The sequence below is a fragment of the Solea solea genome, chromosome 9, assembly GCF_958295425.1.
Source record: "Solea solea chromosome 9, fSolSol10.1, whole genome shotgun sequence".
Classification (NCBI taxonomy): Eukaryota; Metazoa; Chordata; class Actinopteri; order Pleuronectiformes; family Soleidae; genus Solea; species Solea solea.
Genome location: NC_081142.1, coordinates 12367041 through 12382248, shown reverse-complemented (window position 1 = coordinate 12382248; position 15208 = coordinate 12367041). Strand labels below are relative to the sequence as shown.

At 38.7% G+C, this 15208-nt stretch overlaps 1 protein-coding gene across 1 annotated transcript; it reads left to right on the top strand.

The window, feature by feature from the left end:
- The first annotated feature begins 321 nt into the window (after nucleotides 1–321).
- On the top strand, nucleotides 322–14139 carry ppp1r2 (protein phosphatase 1, regulatory (inhibitor) subunit 2). Its single transcript, XM_058639131.1, has 6 exons — nucleotides 322–683; nucleotides 6136–6243; nucleotides 6644–6727; nucleotides 9155–9255; nucleotides 10327–10512; nucleotides 11328–14139. The coding sequence occupies exons 1-6, from the start codon at nucleotides 553–555 to the stop codon at nucleotides 11345–11347; spliced, it is 630 nt and encodes a 209-aa protein (XP_058495114.1). The 5' UTR covers nucleotides 322–552; the 3' UTR covers nucleotides 11348–14139.
- Nucleotides 14140–15208: the final 1069 nt, after the last annotated feature.

Genomic DNA, 15208 nt, shown 5'->3' with positions numbered 1-15208 from the left:
TAACCTCTCTGTCAACCACTCATTCTGCTTTATGTGTTCTTACATTTGGGAAGCTGGAATCCCCCATAATTCCCTTCCGTACAGAACAGATGATGAATGATACAATAATAAAGAAATATGAAAACAATACTTGGAAACTGACAGCGTCCGCTCCAACAATATCTACATCCAAATAATATAACTGCCCCTTGAAATCATGCTTAAAGTATTTGTAAAGTAGACATTTCCGGGCATGAAAGGCACCACCAGCGGGGAGGACGGTGAAGTCTCGCGATATTAAGAGTATCAGGCAGCGCCACTGCCGCTGTTTTCCTTCCACTCTCAGTCAGTGTGAATCACAGGTGTACAGCAGACATGCTGATCAGCCGGGATCATCCTGAGCGTTGTCCTGAGCTTATGATAGAGCACTGAATTATGACGGGGAGCGTGTTAAAAACCTAAATTATAATTTTCTAAAATCTGAGTAACAGAAATCACAAAAGCAGAAAATCCACTGAAGTCGGAGCAGTTGGATAAGAGGCAGTCAGCCGGTGTGACAGTTAGCTTGTGGGAATGGCAGCTCCCCGGCCGATTAAAGGCATCCTGAAAAACAAGAGCAGCGGCACAGACATCAAATCGCTTGCCGAGGAGGTGCCGGGGGAGAGTTCTGAACCAGCGCCTGGACTCTCGGAGGAGGAACAACAGTAAGTTTTCAGTTCGGCTGTCGCCAAGCTAGAAGCCCAGTAACGTTAGCTAGCTGTAAACTTGTTAGCCTGTGTAACGTTACGGCTAACTGTGTCGTAAAAGTCACTTGTGCATGTTGTGCATGTCAACCACCAGTGTGTTGTTTGTTACTATGAAAACTTTGTGTCCCTGCCTTGCCAGCATGCAATGATTTATCCTCCCTTATCTAAAACGTATGTGCAACCAAGAGCTAACATTTGTCCCACGGAGCTGTTTGTCTGATTAGCTTGTTAGGTAGCAACGTGAAATAACCCTAGTAACCAACAATTATGTTATTAAACGCCATGCACTGAATTAAAGTCTTACTTTCGACTCAATCGTTGGTTAAAAACATGTTTTTAAAGGCACAATTTCACCCGTCGTGCAGCGACAACCGTATTTGGGCAACTCAACTGAAGTTTCGCCCCCATGTACCGCTCTCTGATACCGATATCACATCCTGAGTATTTACTGACATTAGTCTGTCTGATACTGTTATTTTAGCCTTGTTTAACTATAATTGTTTTGAACTATCAGTCATTCTAAGCTATTTCAAGAACGACACAATTGCCCAACTGTTTAACATAAAGAAGAAAGAAACGACACACAACATGACTCAGCTAAAAATGCTGTTGCTGAATTTTATTGACATTGTTACAGTTTTTACAGCATAGTGAAAGATGCGATACATTAGTTGCATTACTATATTAGTCAAATTTGGTGTTTATTATGATAAATGCGTAAATATTGCCCTTTGTTGTAAAACAGAGAAACATTTCATGCACAAATGGTAAAAAAAAGTGTTCAGCCACTTTACTAGATATAAAATACACTAAGTGGTGTGGCAGGCATGGCATCAGATGTTATCATTTGAGTTACTGTTGTGAGTTACTCTTTATTTTCAATTATTTTTCGGCATTCTCCTCTGATATTTGGCATCATCAATGAGGCATTTTCGCCCAGATAACTTGTCACTTCTCAATTCGGTCCATTGTAAACTATGTTTTGCATAAGATTGAAGACGATTCATGGTATTTATTGTAATACTAAAAGCCACAAACATATTTTAATGCTGGAGTTGTCTTGGATTTATTGCTTTAGATTCAAACTAAGAAGGTACAATAGATGCTCAAAGTCTTTAAAGGGAAATTTGAGTCATTTCAATTGAGGAGGGTGTGCCCCATGTTAAATCTCTGGGAGCACTTGATGTTACATGTGACGAAGGCAGCTGTGGTACACAATTGCACTGAAGCCCCACTCTGGTAAACAAGCCTTCAAACAAGACTGTGCTGATAATAATCTCGCATCCACTTGTGCTTTATTTCACCTCTTTTAATATTCACCATTACTTCCTGACAAACCCATTGCTTCCTGAACACATTTTATGTGCCCTTTTGTCTAAACACTAAGTAGATGCTTTGCCTAGTCACATCTTGCATTGCTTGGTATGATTTCAACGCTAGCGCTGGCAAGGGCGACAGTTGGGCTCCTTTACCTCCTACCAGCAGAGGAAATAGCCAGCGTGTTATATGACAGTGGGACGTCTCAGATAAGGTCAAGAGGAGTGGCGGGGCAAATAAATTGGTGTGTCACTGCCAACAATCTCACAGTTTAGGAACACAACTAAACTCTAACGTCCTACCTATATCCAGTGTCTATTGAGACTCTAAAATCAGCTGTCTATCTGTTGTCCTTGATTCTCTTCAGTTGAGTGTGTTACTGGTGGTTTGATGTTGTTCCCTTCTCTCTGCTATAGCAATTGTGTTTGGTAGTTAGTAGTACTGTATGTTTGGTAGCTTCTCTCTCTGTCTGTCTCCTCTCAGGTTAACGGTCACTGAATGATACTGCTAAATTTGGCTGCATTCTTTCCAGTGTAATTAGTTTTTAGCTAAGGTGGCAGTATGATTCTGTTCATCCCTGCATAAATGGCACAGGATTACTAAGTTTTAGTATTTAGAGGAAATGTGCAGGTATTAGGGAATATTGTTTTTTAAATTAGAAAAAAACCAACAACAGGGAGCGAATTATTAAAAGAATTATTCAGAATGTTGTAGCTTAAAAATATGTTGAAGTCATAAAAAATGTCCAACAGTGTGAGTGCACAAACACATTGTGGCTTTAAAGGTTTTACCACAATTGAATCCTGTCTGATTCACAGTCAGATGCATTAACACCACCCACCAGCCAAATGCTGCTAAATCATTGATGCTGGGTGGAGATTCTGCCTGCTGTTACAGTTGGTTTGGGCAGTGTCATCAACTGAGTTTCATATTAGGATTTTAATTCCTTGAAACAGATTAGTTAATCGACAATATCTTTCCATCATTTAGACTATTTGCTTGAGAACTTGTTTTAATTATTGAAGAAAGACTCTAACTGATTAATTGAATTTTAAAATAGTTGAAGAATAAGTTAAGTCATTTATTAATCAATAAACGGGTGGTACAGGCACTAGGAATGAACAGTTGCCACATATGTTGTGTGCATTGAAATGGATAACTGTGTCTGTTGGTTAAAGTTCAATATGCATACTTTCTATTGTTCACCCGGCCTCCGCTATTCCATTAGGTCCAGATTTTGAGCCACACAATGAGAAATAAGGCCATTGAAGGATGGCAGTAATTACTGAGCACCATTACAATTGTGTGTCAGGCATTATGTCTGTTGATAGAAAAGACAGTCAAGGGAAGTGAAGAAGAAATGGTTTCCTGGAAGAATCCTGTGTATGTGTTCAAGCACCAGGTTTAAGTAGATTAGAAGAACAATTTGTGATTATGCTCTGCCATTCAAAACATACACTGTCATACATACCTGCATCCACTCCTACACTGACAATCATTTATTGCGTTGTGTGCACTGATAAGATGCTATTGTACCGTTTATTTTTTCTTTAACTTGACCCTCAACCATTTTTTTTTTTTAAAACTATCAACAGTACTTGGGTGTACAGCAGAAAAATACAACCCAGACAAAGTTTTTCAGAACATGGATCCAGGAGATTTGCTTACATTCTCACTCTCTAGAGTTCAGTTCTCTGGTTTTTAAATCACCTTTTAGTGTGTGGAGACCAATACAATCTGTAGAAGTGAACTCCTGGAAACCACAAACTGATTATGTGCGATTATGTATATAACTATACAGGAACCATAATATTTAATTTGTGCAATTTCCTAGCAGCTCCAATTATGTGTATTTATTCTACCTCACAGGCTTATAACAGAGTGAACATTTAGTAGATACTTTAAGTTTTGAAAAAATGTCATGAATGCTTGAGCATTATCCTTTTAAACTTCATTGTTGCTACTGTAAGACAGTCATGCTCGACTTGCTTTTTTGACCCATTGGAGACTTTTTGTTATCCCTCTACTATTATTTCATTAACAGTGATGTCAAAGGCTCAGACCCAGTCATATATAATTCACAGATGCCTCCATGAAACTCAATCCCTCCTTCACTGTCCTGAAAGCCTCATCCTAGCTGTGTGATAGACAGTTCGAATGACGGTACATGACAGTATCCATAATGTGGACAGAAAAGTAGCACTCGGATAATTTATCCTCCTTTGTACAGATTAGATTAAAGTAAATTGTTGGCAAACTTATCAAGTGGGTATCGACAACAGTCACATCAACACAAAGCAGGCACTGAGGAGTACAAATGCTTCATTTTCTCACTCTTTATTGTCTGTCATTTAATACAGAGGTGGGCAACACATCTAAGGGATAGAAGTGTAATTTCATTCAATTGAAAAGAACTTTATTATAATCAGTTATTCAAGCTGCAGGTTTTTTGTTTGCCTTACTTTACATACCCTAACCCCCTGTAGTTTATATTCCTATCCCTAACCTGTGCTTTTGTCTTGACACATTGTGTGAAGTTTCCTCAGTTTCAGTCTCTGTTGCCACACTGTTAAACAAAGTCCTGCGGCTGCTGTTTTTATCTTCAGTCTGTAATAGTGTTGGACACAGAGCTGGACCTTTCCCCCACTCCTGTCTTACTATGCTACCTGATAGCACAGCTCGTCTCTCAGTGATGATTCACTCTGTTTAATGAGTTTTACTAAAGCGTTGTGCCACGAGCTGTTGACCACCCTCGAATGATTGTCATCATCACGTGAGGCGTACATGTCTGTATTGAGTGCATGCTGTCTGTTTTCCCCCTGCAGAGGCATGTGTTTAATCACTATATCATACCGTTTATGTGATGATTTTCCTCTGAATGAGCGAGTGGATCACAGTGGATTCAAAGGGGACATCAGTTTGGAGGGAAGAGAGCCGAGCCAATCCAGTTGCCTGCATCTAGATTGTTTAACTACAAACACACCAGAGTAGAGCACTACTGAGGAACACCCAGCATTCTCACACACACTCTTCTCTCAGATATTGAAGCTCCAGTGTGTAACTTTGTCACCAAAACACAGCTAGCATTGATATGCCCCTCCTCTTAAGCGCACAGGACGAGCAGAGCAGTGAATCAAAGACACTGAAGGTTTTCAACAACAAGGTGTAAACCCAGACAAGAACTGAGCGTCTGCAGTGAGTGACAGCGATGCTGCTGTGAGGAAGACAAACCCTCTCCTGCTGCAGTCTTGTGGTATAAACACACACAGAGGCTGTGATTGTGTATTTGCATATAGATTAGGAAAATGTCAATTTGAAGTAATTGGTCAATGGTGTAACACAAATTGTGTGCATTTTCCTTAACCGATAGTTGAAATTGTTCATTAAAAATAGTTGGATAATTGTTAACAATAAATGAGAGATGCACGCCTCTTTCTTAGTTTTTAACAGCACCTCAATAATGTGATGTACGTGCTATGAATCACAAACAATAAACAAGTCAATATCAGTGTCACCCTAGACATGTTAATGTCATGTAAGAAGTGGGATCTGGGCCTAATCTTGCTTTATGAAATGATGATGGAAGTGCAGCAAGGATTATTCTTATTCTGAACATAAATCTCTGATGGTGGATGCGGAGGTGTCCATCTTATTCCTGAGATGCGATTGAATTTGGGAGAAATGGGGAACAGCCGTGTTTCAAAAAACAGAGTTATCAAGTGTTTGTTCAGCTCTTGACCTAATTCTCTCAAAGTTGATCAACTGTAAATCTCACTCAGGCCCTTACTTGCATCTTGTTACCTTGAAGCAAACACCATGACACTAACTGAAAGTCCTCAAGGAACTAAATTAGTGCAGATGACATTTTAGTGCTTTTTCATCTGTGAGTTCCCAAAATAATTCAGTCTGAGATGAAACTGGGGCATTTTAAGACCTAGATTAAATTTGGTTACTCTTTTCCCCAGTGAACTTGAAAAGGCGCTCTGCAGTCGTGGTCCACATATCAATTATTAATTAGATTAATTTAGTAATCAATTAATCAAGTAATTGTTTTTGATCTCTGTTCTTTTTTCTTTTCTTTTTACTTTTTCAGGAAGAAATCGCAGAAATGGGATGAGATGAACATCCTGGCCACGTACCATCCACCTGACAAAGACTATGGCCTGATGAAGATCGATGAACCCAACACACCTTACAACAGGTCAGACTAAGCTGCTAGTTTTCTGTATCTCCTGAGTAAAACCTGAAGTTCATAGTAATATAATGGCTCTCCTTTTAATCTTAACAGAAAGTCTACAAAGTATATACGTGCGAGTTAATTGAGGCACTTTGATGTATGACATCAGGGTGGCTCATTACTGACTCCGCTTGAATGGACTATTGCTCTCTTCCTTGATGAGCTGATTTTTACTGACCCAATGCAGCTCTTTCCCTTTTTTTTCCCCTTACAGTTAAAATGTGATTAAGGCTTACACTCGTCACAGGTTTTTCTCCCGTCTCTTCCCATGGTACTCATCTGTCACCTTTCCTGCATGGATATTGCTCTCACTCCTAATCCCCCCCCTCATTTTCCCTTTATTTAGTTGATTTCTCTCTTTCAGGATGGTGGGGGATGACGATGACGAAGGGGCACAGAGTGACTCGGACGGCCACGGTGGACTCCCAGCTGACGACCTGGCATCAAAGTAAGAAAGACACCTCGATAATAAAGAGATGATGTGCATATTAAGTACAGAGGCAGAGAGGAAGCAAACGGGGTCAGGAGGGAGAATCAGTTTGGCCTCGGTCTAGCCCAACAAGTATCCTACCCTTTTTATAGAAGGTGACACAGTATGTAGCTTTTTTTCCAATTACCTTGAATGATCTTGGTCTCTGACCTCCTAAGAAACTCAAAGGTTACCTTACTCTGATGGTACACAGTGTAAAAATTGTTTGGCTACTGCTGCAACAAGTTTGAAATGTATTAAAAGGTTTTATTTGATTATATTTTTATTATATAATAGGCAGGTATCTAACGTTAAAGGTTGCAAATGTACACACACTCACATAGGCCTGTCGCAATTAATCACACGATAAATAAAATGAGCTTGATTTTTGAATTTTTTCGGCCACGATTATTTCCATTTGCATGCTTGTTTGTTTTCCTCGTCTCTCTCTCTCTCTCTCTCTACCAAAGAGACTGAATGACCACTCCACTTTCACTTTATTTCAATTATTTAGGCAGTTTTGCCTGTTAATGAATGCAATTTTGTTTACATCCATTTTATTTATTGTTTTGGTTGTGTGTGGTTTTTATTTCAGTGCATTTTTTGTTGACAGAGAGTTGGTTGTTTTGTTCATTTATTGTGCATATTTAAAATGTCTTCCAGTTCCACTTTTAAATATTCTTTAGAAATAAATGTTTATTGATCTTGGAAAAGGTGTACCTTCATCATTATTCCATTATCTTCATATTAGATGAAAATAGTCTCAGAACGAAAATATTATCGTTTATTGCAATCATTTCTGGGACAATATCGCACTTATCACAATAAGTGCAGGAAAATGAAGCAGGCAGTGTCCTCCCAGTGCTCCAGGCACTGCATCTTGACAAACTGTAGCCTCTCTCCCCTGAAAAGGCCACACTGTTGTCGACAGTGAGAATGGTCTCCTGGTTTAAACCAGTAGCCTGTACTGTAGGTCAAAATATAAGAGAGTCACAGAGAAGTCAGACACAATATGAAAACAACCAGTTCTACTGAAATGGTATGTTGTAAATCCACGGTCCTCTTGAGAACATAATGATAATGTAAAGACAGTTTGTTAGTTTAACAGCAGCTGACGGCATTTCTTTGTTTACGTAGAAGGGATTCCTATGCTTTCTTCCTGTCACACAAGCTGTTGAATCATAAACACCCGATCTTCCTGATGAAAGAATTGTGTTTTACATTGTAGGAACAGTGAATTTCTTGTGTCTCAAAGCAATTGTCAACATGCTTATTTTTGTTGGAGACATTTTACCTCACGTAGAGTTCCTTTGAAATCTAGATAAACCACATAGTGAGAGAACAGACTGGTTAAACAAGTGTCAAAATACAAGTTGTAAAATGGAAGAGAATAAATGTCCATTTGAAATGTGTTATTGTAGCTGCATGAAGATAAACAGTAGCTATTACTGTTGCTGCTGTAAGGTTATAGTGTTAGCTTTTAGTTTTGTAGTGTCCTAAAACAAGAACCAGAAGCCAAAACCAGTATAGAACAAGTAAATGGTAACTGCATACTGAAAAATACAAGTTAATAACAGTTTTGTGACAAAATATCTCCTTTTAAGGTATCTGAAGCAAGTGTGGATTGCTCCAGTGAACAGCACCTTTGTTGTCTCAGTCTTTTGAACTGAAGTTAACAAATGAACATCCATCACTCGGAATGGTCTGCAGGATGTAAAGGGAGCTTGAGAAGTGTATTTGCTGTGGGTCATCGTGCTTACATAAGTGCATCGATTCAGGGATGGAATGTGGTGGTTCAAGTATGTGTATGTCTGCCCACAAAGAGGGTAGTGATCAGCTCTGGGCTTGCGAGTCAATTGAACCTCTGTCAAATCTCATTTACCAAAAAGCGCATCACTCAGTCGCTGACACGAAGAAAACGCTGCTGCACTGAGGAACACAGTGAGACTCGTGTGGGGCTGATAGGTTTCTTTTAGGAGTTTGGAACTCATTTGACGGTGGTTTTAAATGTAATGGACATTTGTTTAATTCAGAAGTTACCCACCACAGCTTTGAAACTTTTTTTTTTTTTTACAAGCATGAGAGATGTGGATCGTAACTCGTGTTATTTTAATCTCTTGCTTGAGTTCTCCCACACTCTCACAGTACTTACTCTCTCTTCCCCCTCGCCTAAAATCTCTACATCTTTGTTCCTCCAATATTTGTTTGTAGTAGGCCTTTTTTTTTAACAATTTCTCAACAGTGAGTTAGTGGGAGCTATTGTTGATCTCTTGTGTCTGTTTGATCATGTGCTTATTTAATATGATGGAAGAAAAAACACAGCAGAGGAACTGCAATAGACGGATAATTCATCAATATTTCTCAAGTGTTTTGTCTTATTTCTTGTCTCTGTCTTCTTTTTAAAAGGCTGGCTGAAGCAGAGGGTTCAGATCCTCGCTTCATGTGTAAAGAGGAAGAGAGCAGTGAGGAGGAGGAGGAGGAAGAGGAGCTGACTCCTGAAGAACAAGGTAAATTATCACACCCACACCTACAAGGTGGGCCTTCAGTTCACCTGTTAATGGACAGTTACTGTCAACCAGTGTTTTTGACTGTTTTCAGGCATTATTGCCCTTCTATATGCATTCTGACACACACGATGAACTTCTTTGAATTATAAAGGTGCCAGAGCTATGTAACCGTTCCAATGCTTGCCAATTGTTTCACAATTATATTTGAATTAAGTAGGTAATAAAGCAAGAGGACACTCTGGGCACTTCACATCCAGTTGTGTAATGTAACTGCTGAACTGCTGCCTTGGCAGTTTTTGACACACAGCTGTAAACACGCCAACTCATTAGTTTTACAGCTTGAGAGGGAAATGTGAGTTAAGTCTCGGATTAAGAAAAAAACAAGACGAGAAGGAATGTTTCTTGCTGCAGGTGCACCCATGGTAAATTGCAGTGGGAATAATACACAACTCCTCATATGGACATCCTGGTGGTGTGTGTTTATAGGTCACATATTCAGGCTTTAAAAAATGCATTTTTTTCCATCTTCTTATGTGTTGTTGAGTCAAAGTGATGATTCATGTTATGTCACATTTTTAGTAGTGATATAAAGTAGCAGTGATTGTGCAGAAGTCACAAAATAGTTTTTTTTTCTGCTCAGATATATTTATATAGTTGTGTGTATATCAAATTACCAAGGTTGTGCTGAAAAAAAGAATATAAGACACTCTGGAGTGCACATTTAAACTGTATGTTTAAACATATTCATGGAAAAAAGCAGCCAAAATGCTCTAAGGGTTAAAACTATTTTCTTTTTCATGTCATGTATTTGATGTGATAAACATCAAATACTTAGTCCTTTCAAGACAGCCAATTTATCCCATTTCACAGGAACTGCACTGCAGTGCCAAGCCAAAATCCACATCCTCCTTTTTTTTTTAAGTGCAACTTTACTGTGACATCAAACTGTTCAGAAACAGAAGTGGAGTTTGTGACCATATTTGCTGGTTTGTGCAGACATACATCTGTATCTGTGATGACATACATGAGGAATTCTAGTTCAGTCAATTAAAAATGCCTCGCCCTCCGCAGCCAAAAAGAGCCATTTCCAGATGATGAGGAAGATGCATTACAATGAGGGCCTAAACATCAAGCTGGCCCGCCAGCTCATCGCCAGCGAACTGGAAGAAGACGAAGATGAAGACGAAGAGATGCAGGACGACACAGAGGAGGCGAGGGAGGAGACAGAGGAGATCAGTGTTGACCCACCACATGAAGGTAAAGCGGAACCTGTGTACATCTGGATAAATAATTTGCACAGGCTCCAGTCCACCAAGTTCTGTGTTAAGAAAAAAGATAGTGGTGTATTACAACTGCAAAAAAGGTTGTTGAATCCTGTCAACATGGGTGTTAAAATAAAATACTGGCTTCTTGGCTGATTGGTATTGGTCCAATACTGGTCAAAATCACTGGATTGGATATCGGAAAAAGAAAAAGCAAGACATCTGATGCTTTCCAAAAACCTTACATTTAACATAAATTCTACTCTAAACACAGTCCATTAGATATTGGCTGTTTATTTCTACTTGATAGATATTGGTGATAAAAAAAAAATTGTAGTTTAAATGACGTAACAAGGATGGCATCGGTCCAATATTGGCATTAGATACTCAAGGTCCAAGGTCGTGGTATTGGTATTGGACAGGAAAAAGTGGTCATCCCTAATATAACCCATGAATTTCTTTTTAATTGTGATGGGGTTTTAATCTCACAAACCTGCTCTCGATATGTCTACTATTTCTGAACAAAAGTACATTGTACAGTATATAAAAAGGTAGGGACGCTGAAGAAAGTAAAAATAATGGCGATGAATAGGTTTTATCTTGAGAATAAAAGTAGTAAAACTTGAGGACTAAAACAAACTATTTTATTTGTAATGAGTTTGTGGTCACGTTCTGTCTCCACAAACTCATCTGTTTGAGGGATTACAGAACAAAGGCCAGTACATGAATGAGAGATATGTTTTCAGTCTCTTTTTTCCTCCTTTGAACTTGCCTCTAATCATGTGCTTGGTGTTTTTTTTCTTCCTCCAGCTGATTCTCTGGAGTCGTAGGTGAGGCCCATCTCCCACCCTCAGCCCTGTGTGTCAGCCGAAGATCTTGACGAACGCCGCCCTTGCGCTGCTTTAACACTGGGCCATAGATTAGACACTGCTTCAACAGCCAATAACCTCCCAGTCTCATGTCTCTTTGATTGCAAAGAACTGTGCAATGTGACCTTCAAAAAAAAAAGCAGTTTTTTTTTAACCTCAGAATCAGAACAAACACACAAACAAAGACTATTGGTCCCTCCTCCTTTTTCTCCTGTTGCCAAGAATTTTTGCCCTCCCACCTCAACTGGACTGAAGAATTTGTGATTCTTCCCTGAAAGGAGGACAACGGCCTTTAAAAAAAAAAAACCTGTCTGATTACCAGAACTCCCATCTGGCCACTTCACAGTCCCCTCTGCAGGCTGAAGAATCAGTATGTCAGCCCTGGAGCATGCCAGGGGAACCCCACGGCTTCAGTAAAGACATGTCTGAGGCATGACCGCAGTATCTATTCTCCCTGCTGCTCTCCAGATGGCTTTTATTGCTTTTTTTTCTCCTTCATGACCCACAAAATATGACCCCCCCCCCCACACCTTCAGTACATTTTTGACAAAGTTTTTTATAATTTGTGATCAGTGGTGAACGAATGGGTTCAGTGGCTTACCTGTAATGCTGTGCCATCAGAATAAGATAACTTATTAGATCGATAATTTAGGATCAATAGATTAGTGAAACAACAACAGTAAAATGACAACATAGCCTACATATTATGAATTTCATTAAAAAATCTTATCAATAAATAAAAATCTAAGTTCCAGTGTATAAGAATGAGTGACATCTAGTGGTGTGACGGCAGATTGTAATAAACGAAGGACTCACCCCCCGCCCTCTCCCAAGGATGTCAGAGAACCACGGTGGCCTTCACATACCAGAAAGGATTAGGTATTTCTTTACGTCCTCCGTAAAGCAAGGCCCTTGCCCTGACATATATATTAAAAGCTTGTCCTAAGGCTAAGAAAACCAACTCATTTTTTATTTGAAAGCAGTTATACACAAACATGCTTATGAACATCAATTTAATGTCTGCCAAGTAACCCTACTAAATGTCACACACTGGACCTTTACATATATATCTGTTATTCTTGCTGTCGGCTGCATGGCTTTTTGCTCAAGATCAAGTCAAAATAATCCATATACAAGTATTACATTTGCCCTTTGCCTCAAACTTCGTATTAACCTTCTCTTGAGAAGGAAAGAACATCACACTAAAACTTTGTGTTTGAGTAAAGTCATAATATTAAACATTTCTTTGCATTTTCTTCCCATCCTCCTTAATGAGATTGTTTGATAATCTTTTTTTTTTTAGTTCATGCTACTGTAGAAAACATTGTTTTCCACACGTTCCAGCTTTAAGAACCAGGCACTAGGGTAGATGTGACAAAGAAGAAACCAGCGCTCGCTCACTGTGCTCTCGTGTTTGACCTCTAATCATGTGAGCTTCATTATTCAGGGTTTGTGAGTAATGTATTACAGGACCTATACAATAAACTAATTCATGTTTTCATTTCTCACCCGTCTTATGTTGACATGGTATTTAATTTAATGTCAGATTTATTTAAAAGCGTCTTGTGCAATGCAGGCTGGGATTGTCAAAAATCCCAAAGTGAAAGAAAGTTGCTACTGACACGGATGTGGTGGAGTTAAACCACTGAGGATTACTGCAGGTAATCGCATAACACAAATCATTTGTGTAATGTGTGAGGTCACTTGAGTATTGAGGGGAGAAAAAGGAGAGTATGTCCTAGTGCAAACAAAATTTGACCTAAAAAGTTGTTGCAGACTGAGTTTCACTTACAGTTGAACATTGAACTATACGGAAGAGGATTTGAGCCACATGGATCTTTTAGGAAACAAAATTGAAAAAAATAAGAAAGCCAGAATTCTGAGGGGGGAAAAAAAAGTCAGAATTGAAAAAGAATGCTGACTTTAATCTCAGGATTCAGGTTGTTTTGCCATCTTTATTTACATTTGACCCCAATCCTCTTCTGTAGAACTATGAAGTAATTATGTCAGGACTCTTGAGTTTGTCTGGTGTTGCGATTTCTTTATTGTTATCCTTTAGTTTCCTCACTGTGGAAGTGTTGAGTATTGTCCCACGAAAATACAATCAGAGCAATGGCAAGACTTGGCTTAAAAATGTCCATGTGCAGTTTTTTACAGGTTGAATTTTTTCCCCCCTTCATGATGCAGGTGAAAGAAAAACCTTTAAAACGACAAGAACTAAGTCTAGCAAATGGACAAAACATTTAACATCAGGCAGGGATGTGCGTGTAGAAAGACAGTTTTTGACACCACTATGTTTTCTATTTTAACCACTGAATTTGTAAATGGGCAGAAAAGATGGCTGCGTAGAAGCCGAGATGATGATCAGTATCTTCTCGTCAAGAGGACAGGCTTTGTCCAGAAACTGACTGATCACCTCACTGTAGGTGTTATTACCTGTCAAAAATGTGCCTCTTATGTAATTATGTACATGTGTGTAAAGTGAACAGGCTATGCTCCATGTTAATGTTTTTCCTTTCTAGGTGTATTCCCCTCATGTTACGTCTGAGTTTGTTGGGTTTTTTTTTGGTCATTTTCTAAGAATGATAGACTGTTAAACAGCCCCATCATTGCACTGTGTCTTCAAAACATATGGATATTACATCCATGTGCTGTTGTTTTTTCTTTGTTTTGTTTATCGTACTTCCCGTTTGCATGTTCAGATTGTGTGTATTCTGTTTTGTCTGTTATTAAACAGGTCTAATTGAAGCTTCGGTTAGAAAGAGTAAATTTGTTTGATTTCCCTTTTAGAGCTGGAGAACTGATGTAAAAAATTCAATGATAAGAAAACAATATCTGTGATTATGTGACAAACATGCAGTGTTTTTCACTTTGTTTGAATGAATAGTTTGTCATGTTTTGGTTACTGCAGGTAGTTCAAAAGCACTATAACAAAGGCAAAGTGTTTGTAACCCAAGATTGTTTTAAATAATTGCAACCATACCTCTGGATTAACCCTTTGTTTGTACCAAGGGTCTGCAACCTGCAGCTCTAGAGCCACATGTGGCTCTTCAGCCCCTCTGCAGTGGCTCCCTGTCACTGCGATTTTTGTCTTTCAAAGTGAACACCTTTTATTTAGAGATCGATGTGATAGAAGTGTTTTAATATTTCGTCAACTAAAAATATGCATCACATTCTTTTCTCTATGTCAAATGTGATATTTCAAAACCTCCCAAAACTCAACAGATGGGTGTTTGAAATATGGAAACACTTTTTGTAGTTCTTAAATTCAAATGCAACAAACCTTAGTTATATTTATATATAAAACTTCATACATGATGTAATCTTAATTTTATGGGTCAAATAGGTTTTGCAGTTTGAGATTAATTATATATGGGTGTAGAGGAGTCAAAAATGACTCCTGATATTAGATGTTACAGACAGGTGTGTACTTATATGTATGCACAAATAATCTAATCTGTGGATAATGGGAAGATTCAGTGTTCAAATTGTAGGCATTTTACATGAATAACATTTATATTTTATTGTGTTTTGCTTTTTTTTTTTTTTCAAAAAACAATCCGAATTCTTTTCTGGCAGCCTGAACAAAGCATCATGTCCTGGTTTTCGTGGTAGTTAGACGTTTTGTGGGTTTTTTTCTGTGACAGTGTCTTTCTCTTACCATGAGATGGTGCTGGAACGCAACATAAGTCTATCTCCCTGTTTGGAGTCCTACGTGTGAAGTGTAGTGGGTTCTTTTTTTCCCAGATGAACGTGAACGCAGCATCGCAGTAATTCGACCTAGGGTTGTGGGTTTTTTTCACTGTTCGATGAAAAACTACA

Coding starts and splice junctions, on each gene's coding strand:
- ppp1r2 (XM_058639131.1), top strand. CDS start 553: ATGGCAGCTCCCCGGCCGATTAAAGGCATCCTGAAAAACAAGAGCAGC. Junction 6,244..6,643: donor CCCAACACACCTTACAACAG/GTCAGACTAAGC, acceptor TCTCTCTTTCAG/GATGGTGGGGGATGACGATG. Junction 6,728..9,154: donor GCTGACGACCTGGCATCAAA/GTAAGAAAGACA, acceptor TCTTTTTAAAAG/GCTGGCTGAAGCAGAGGGTT.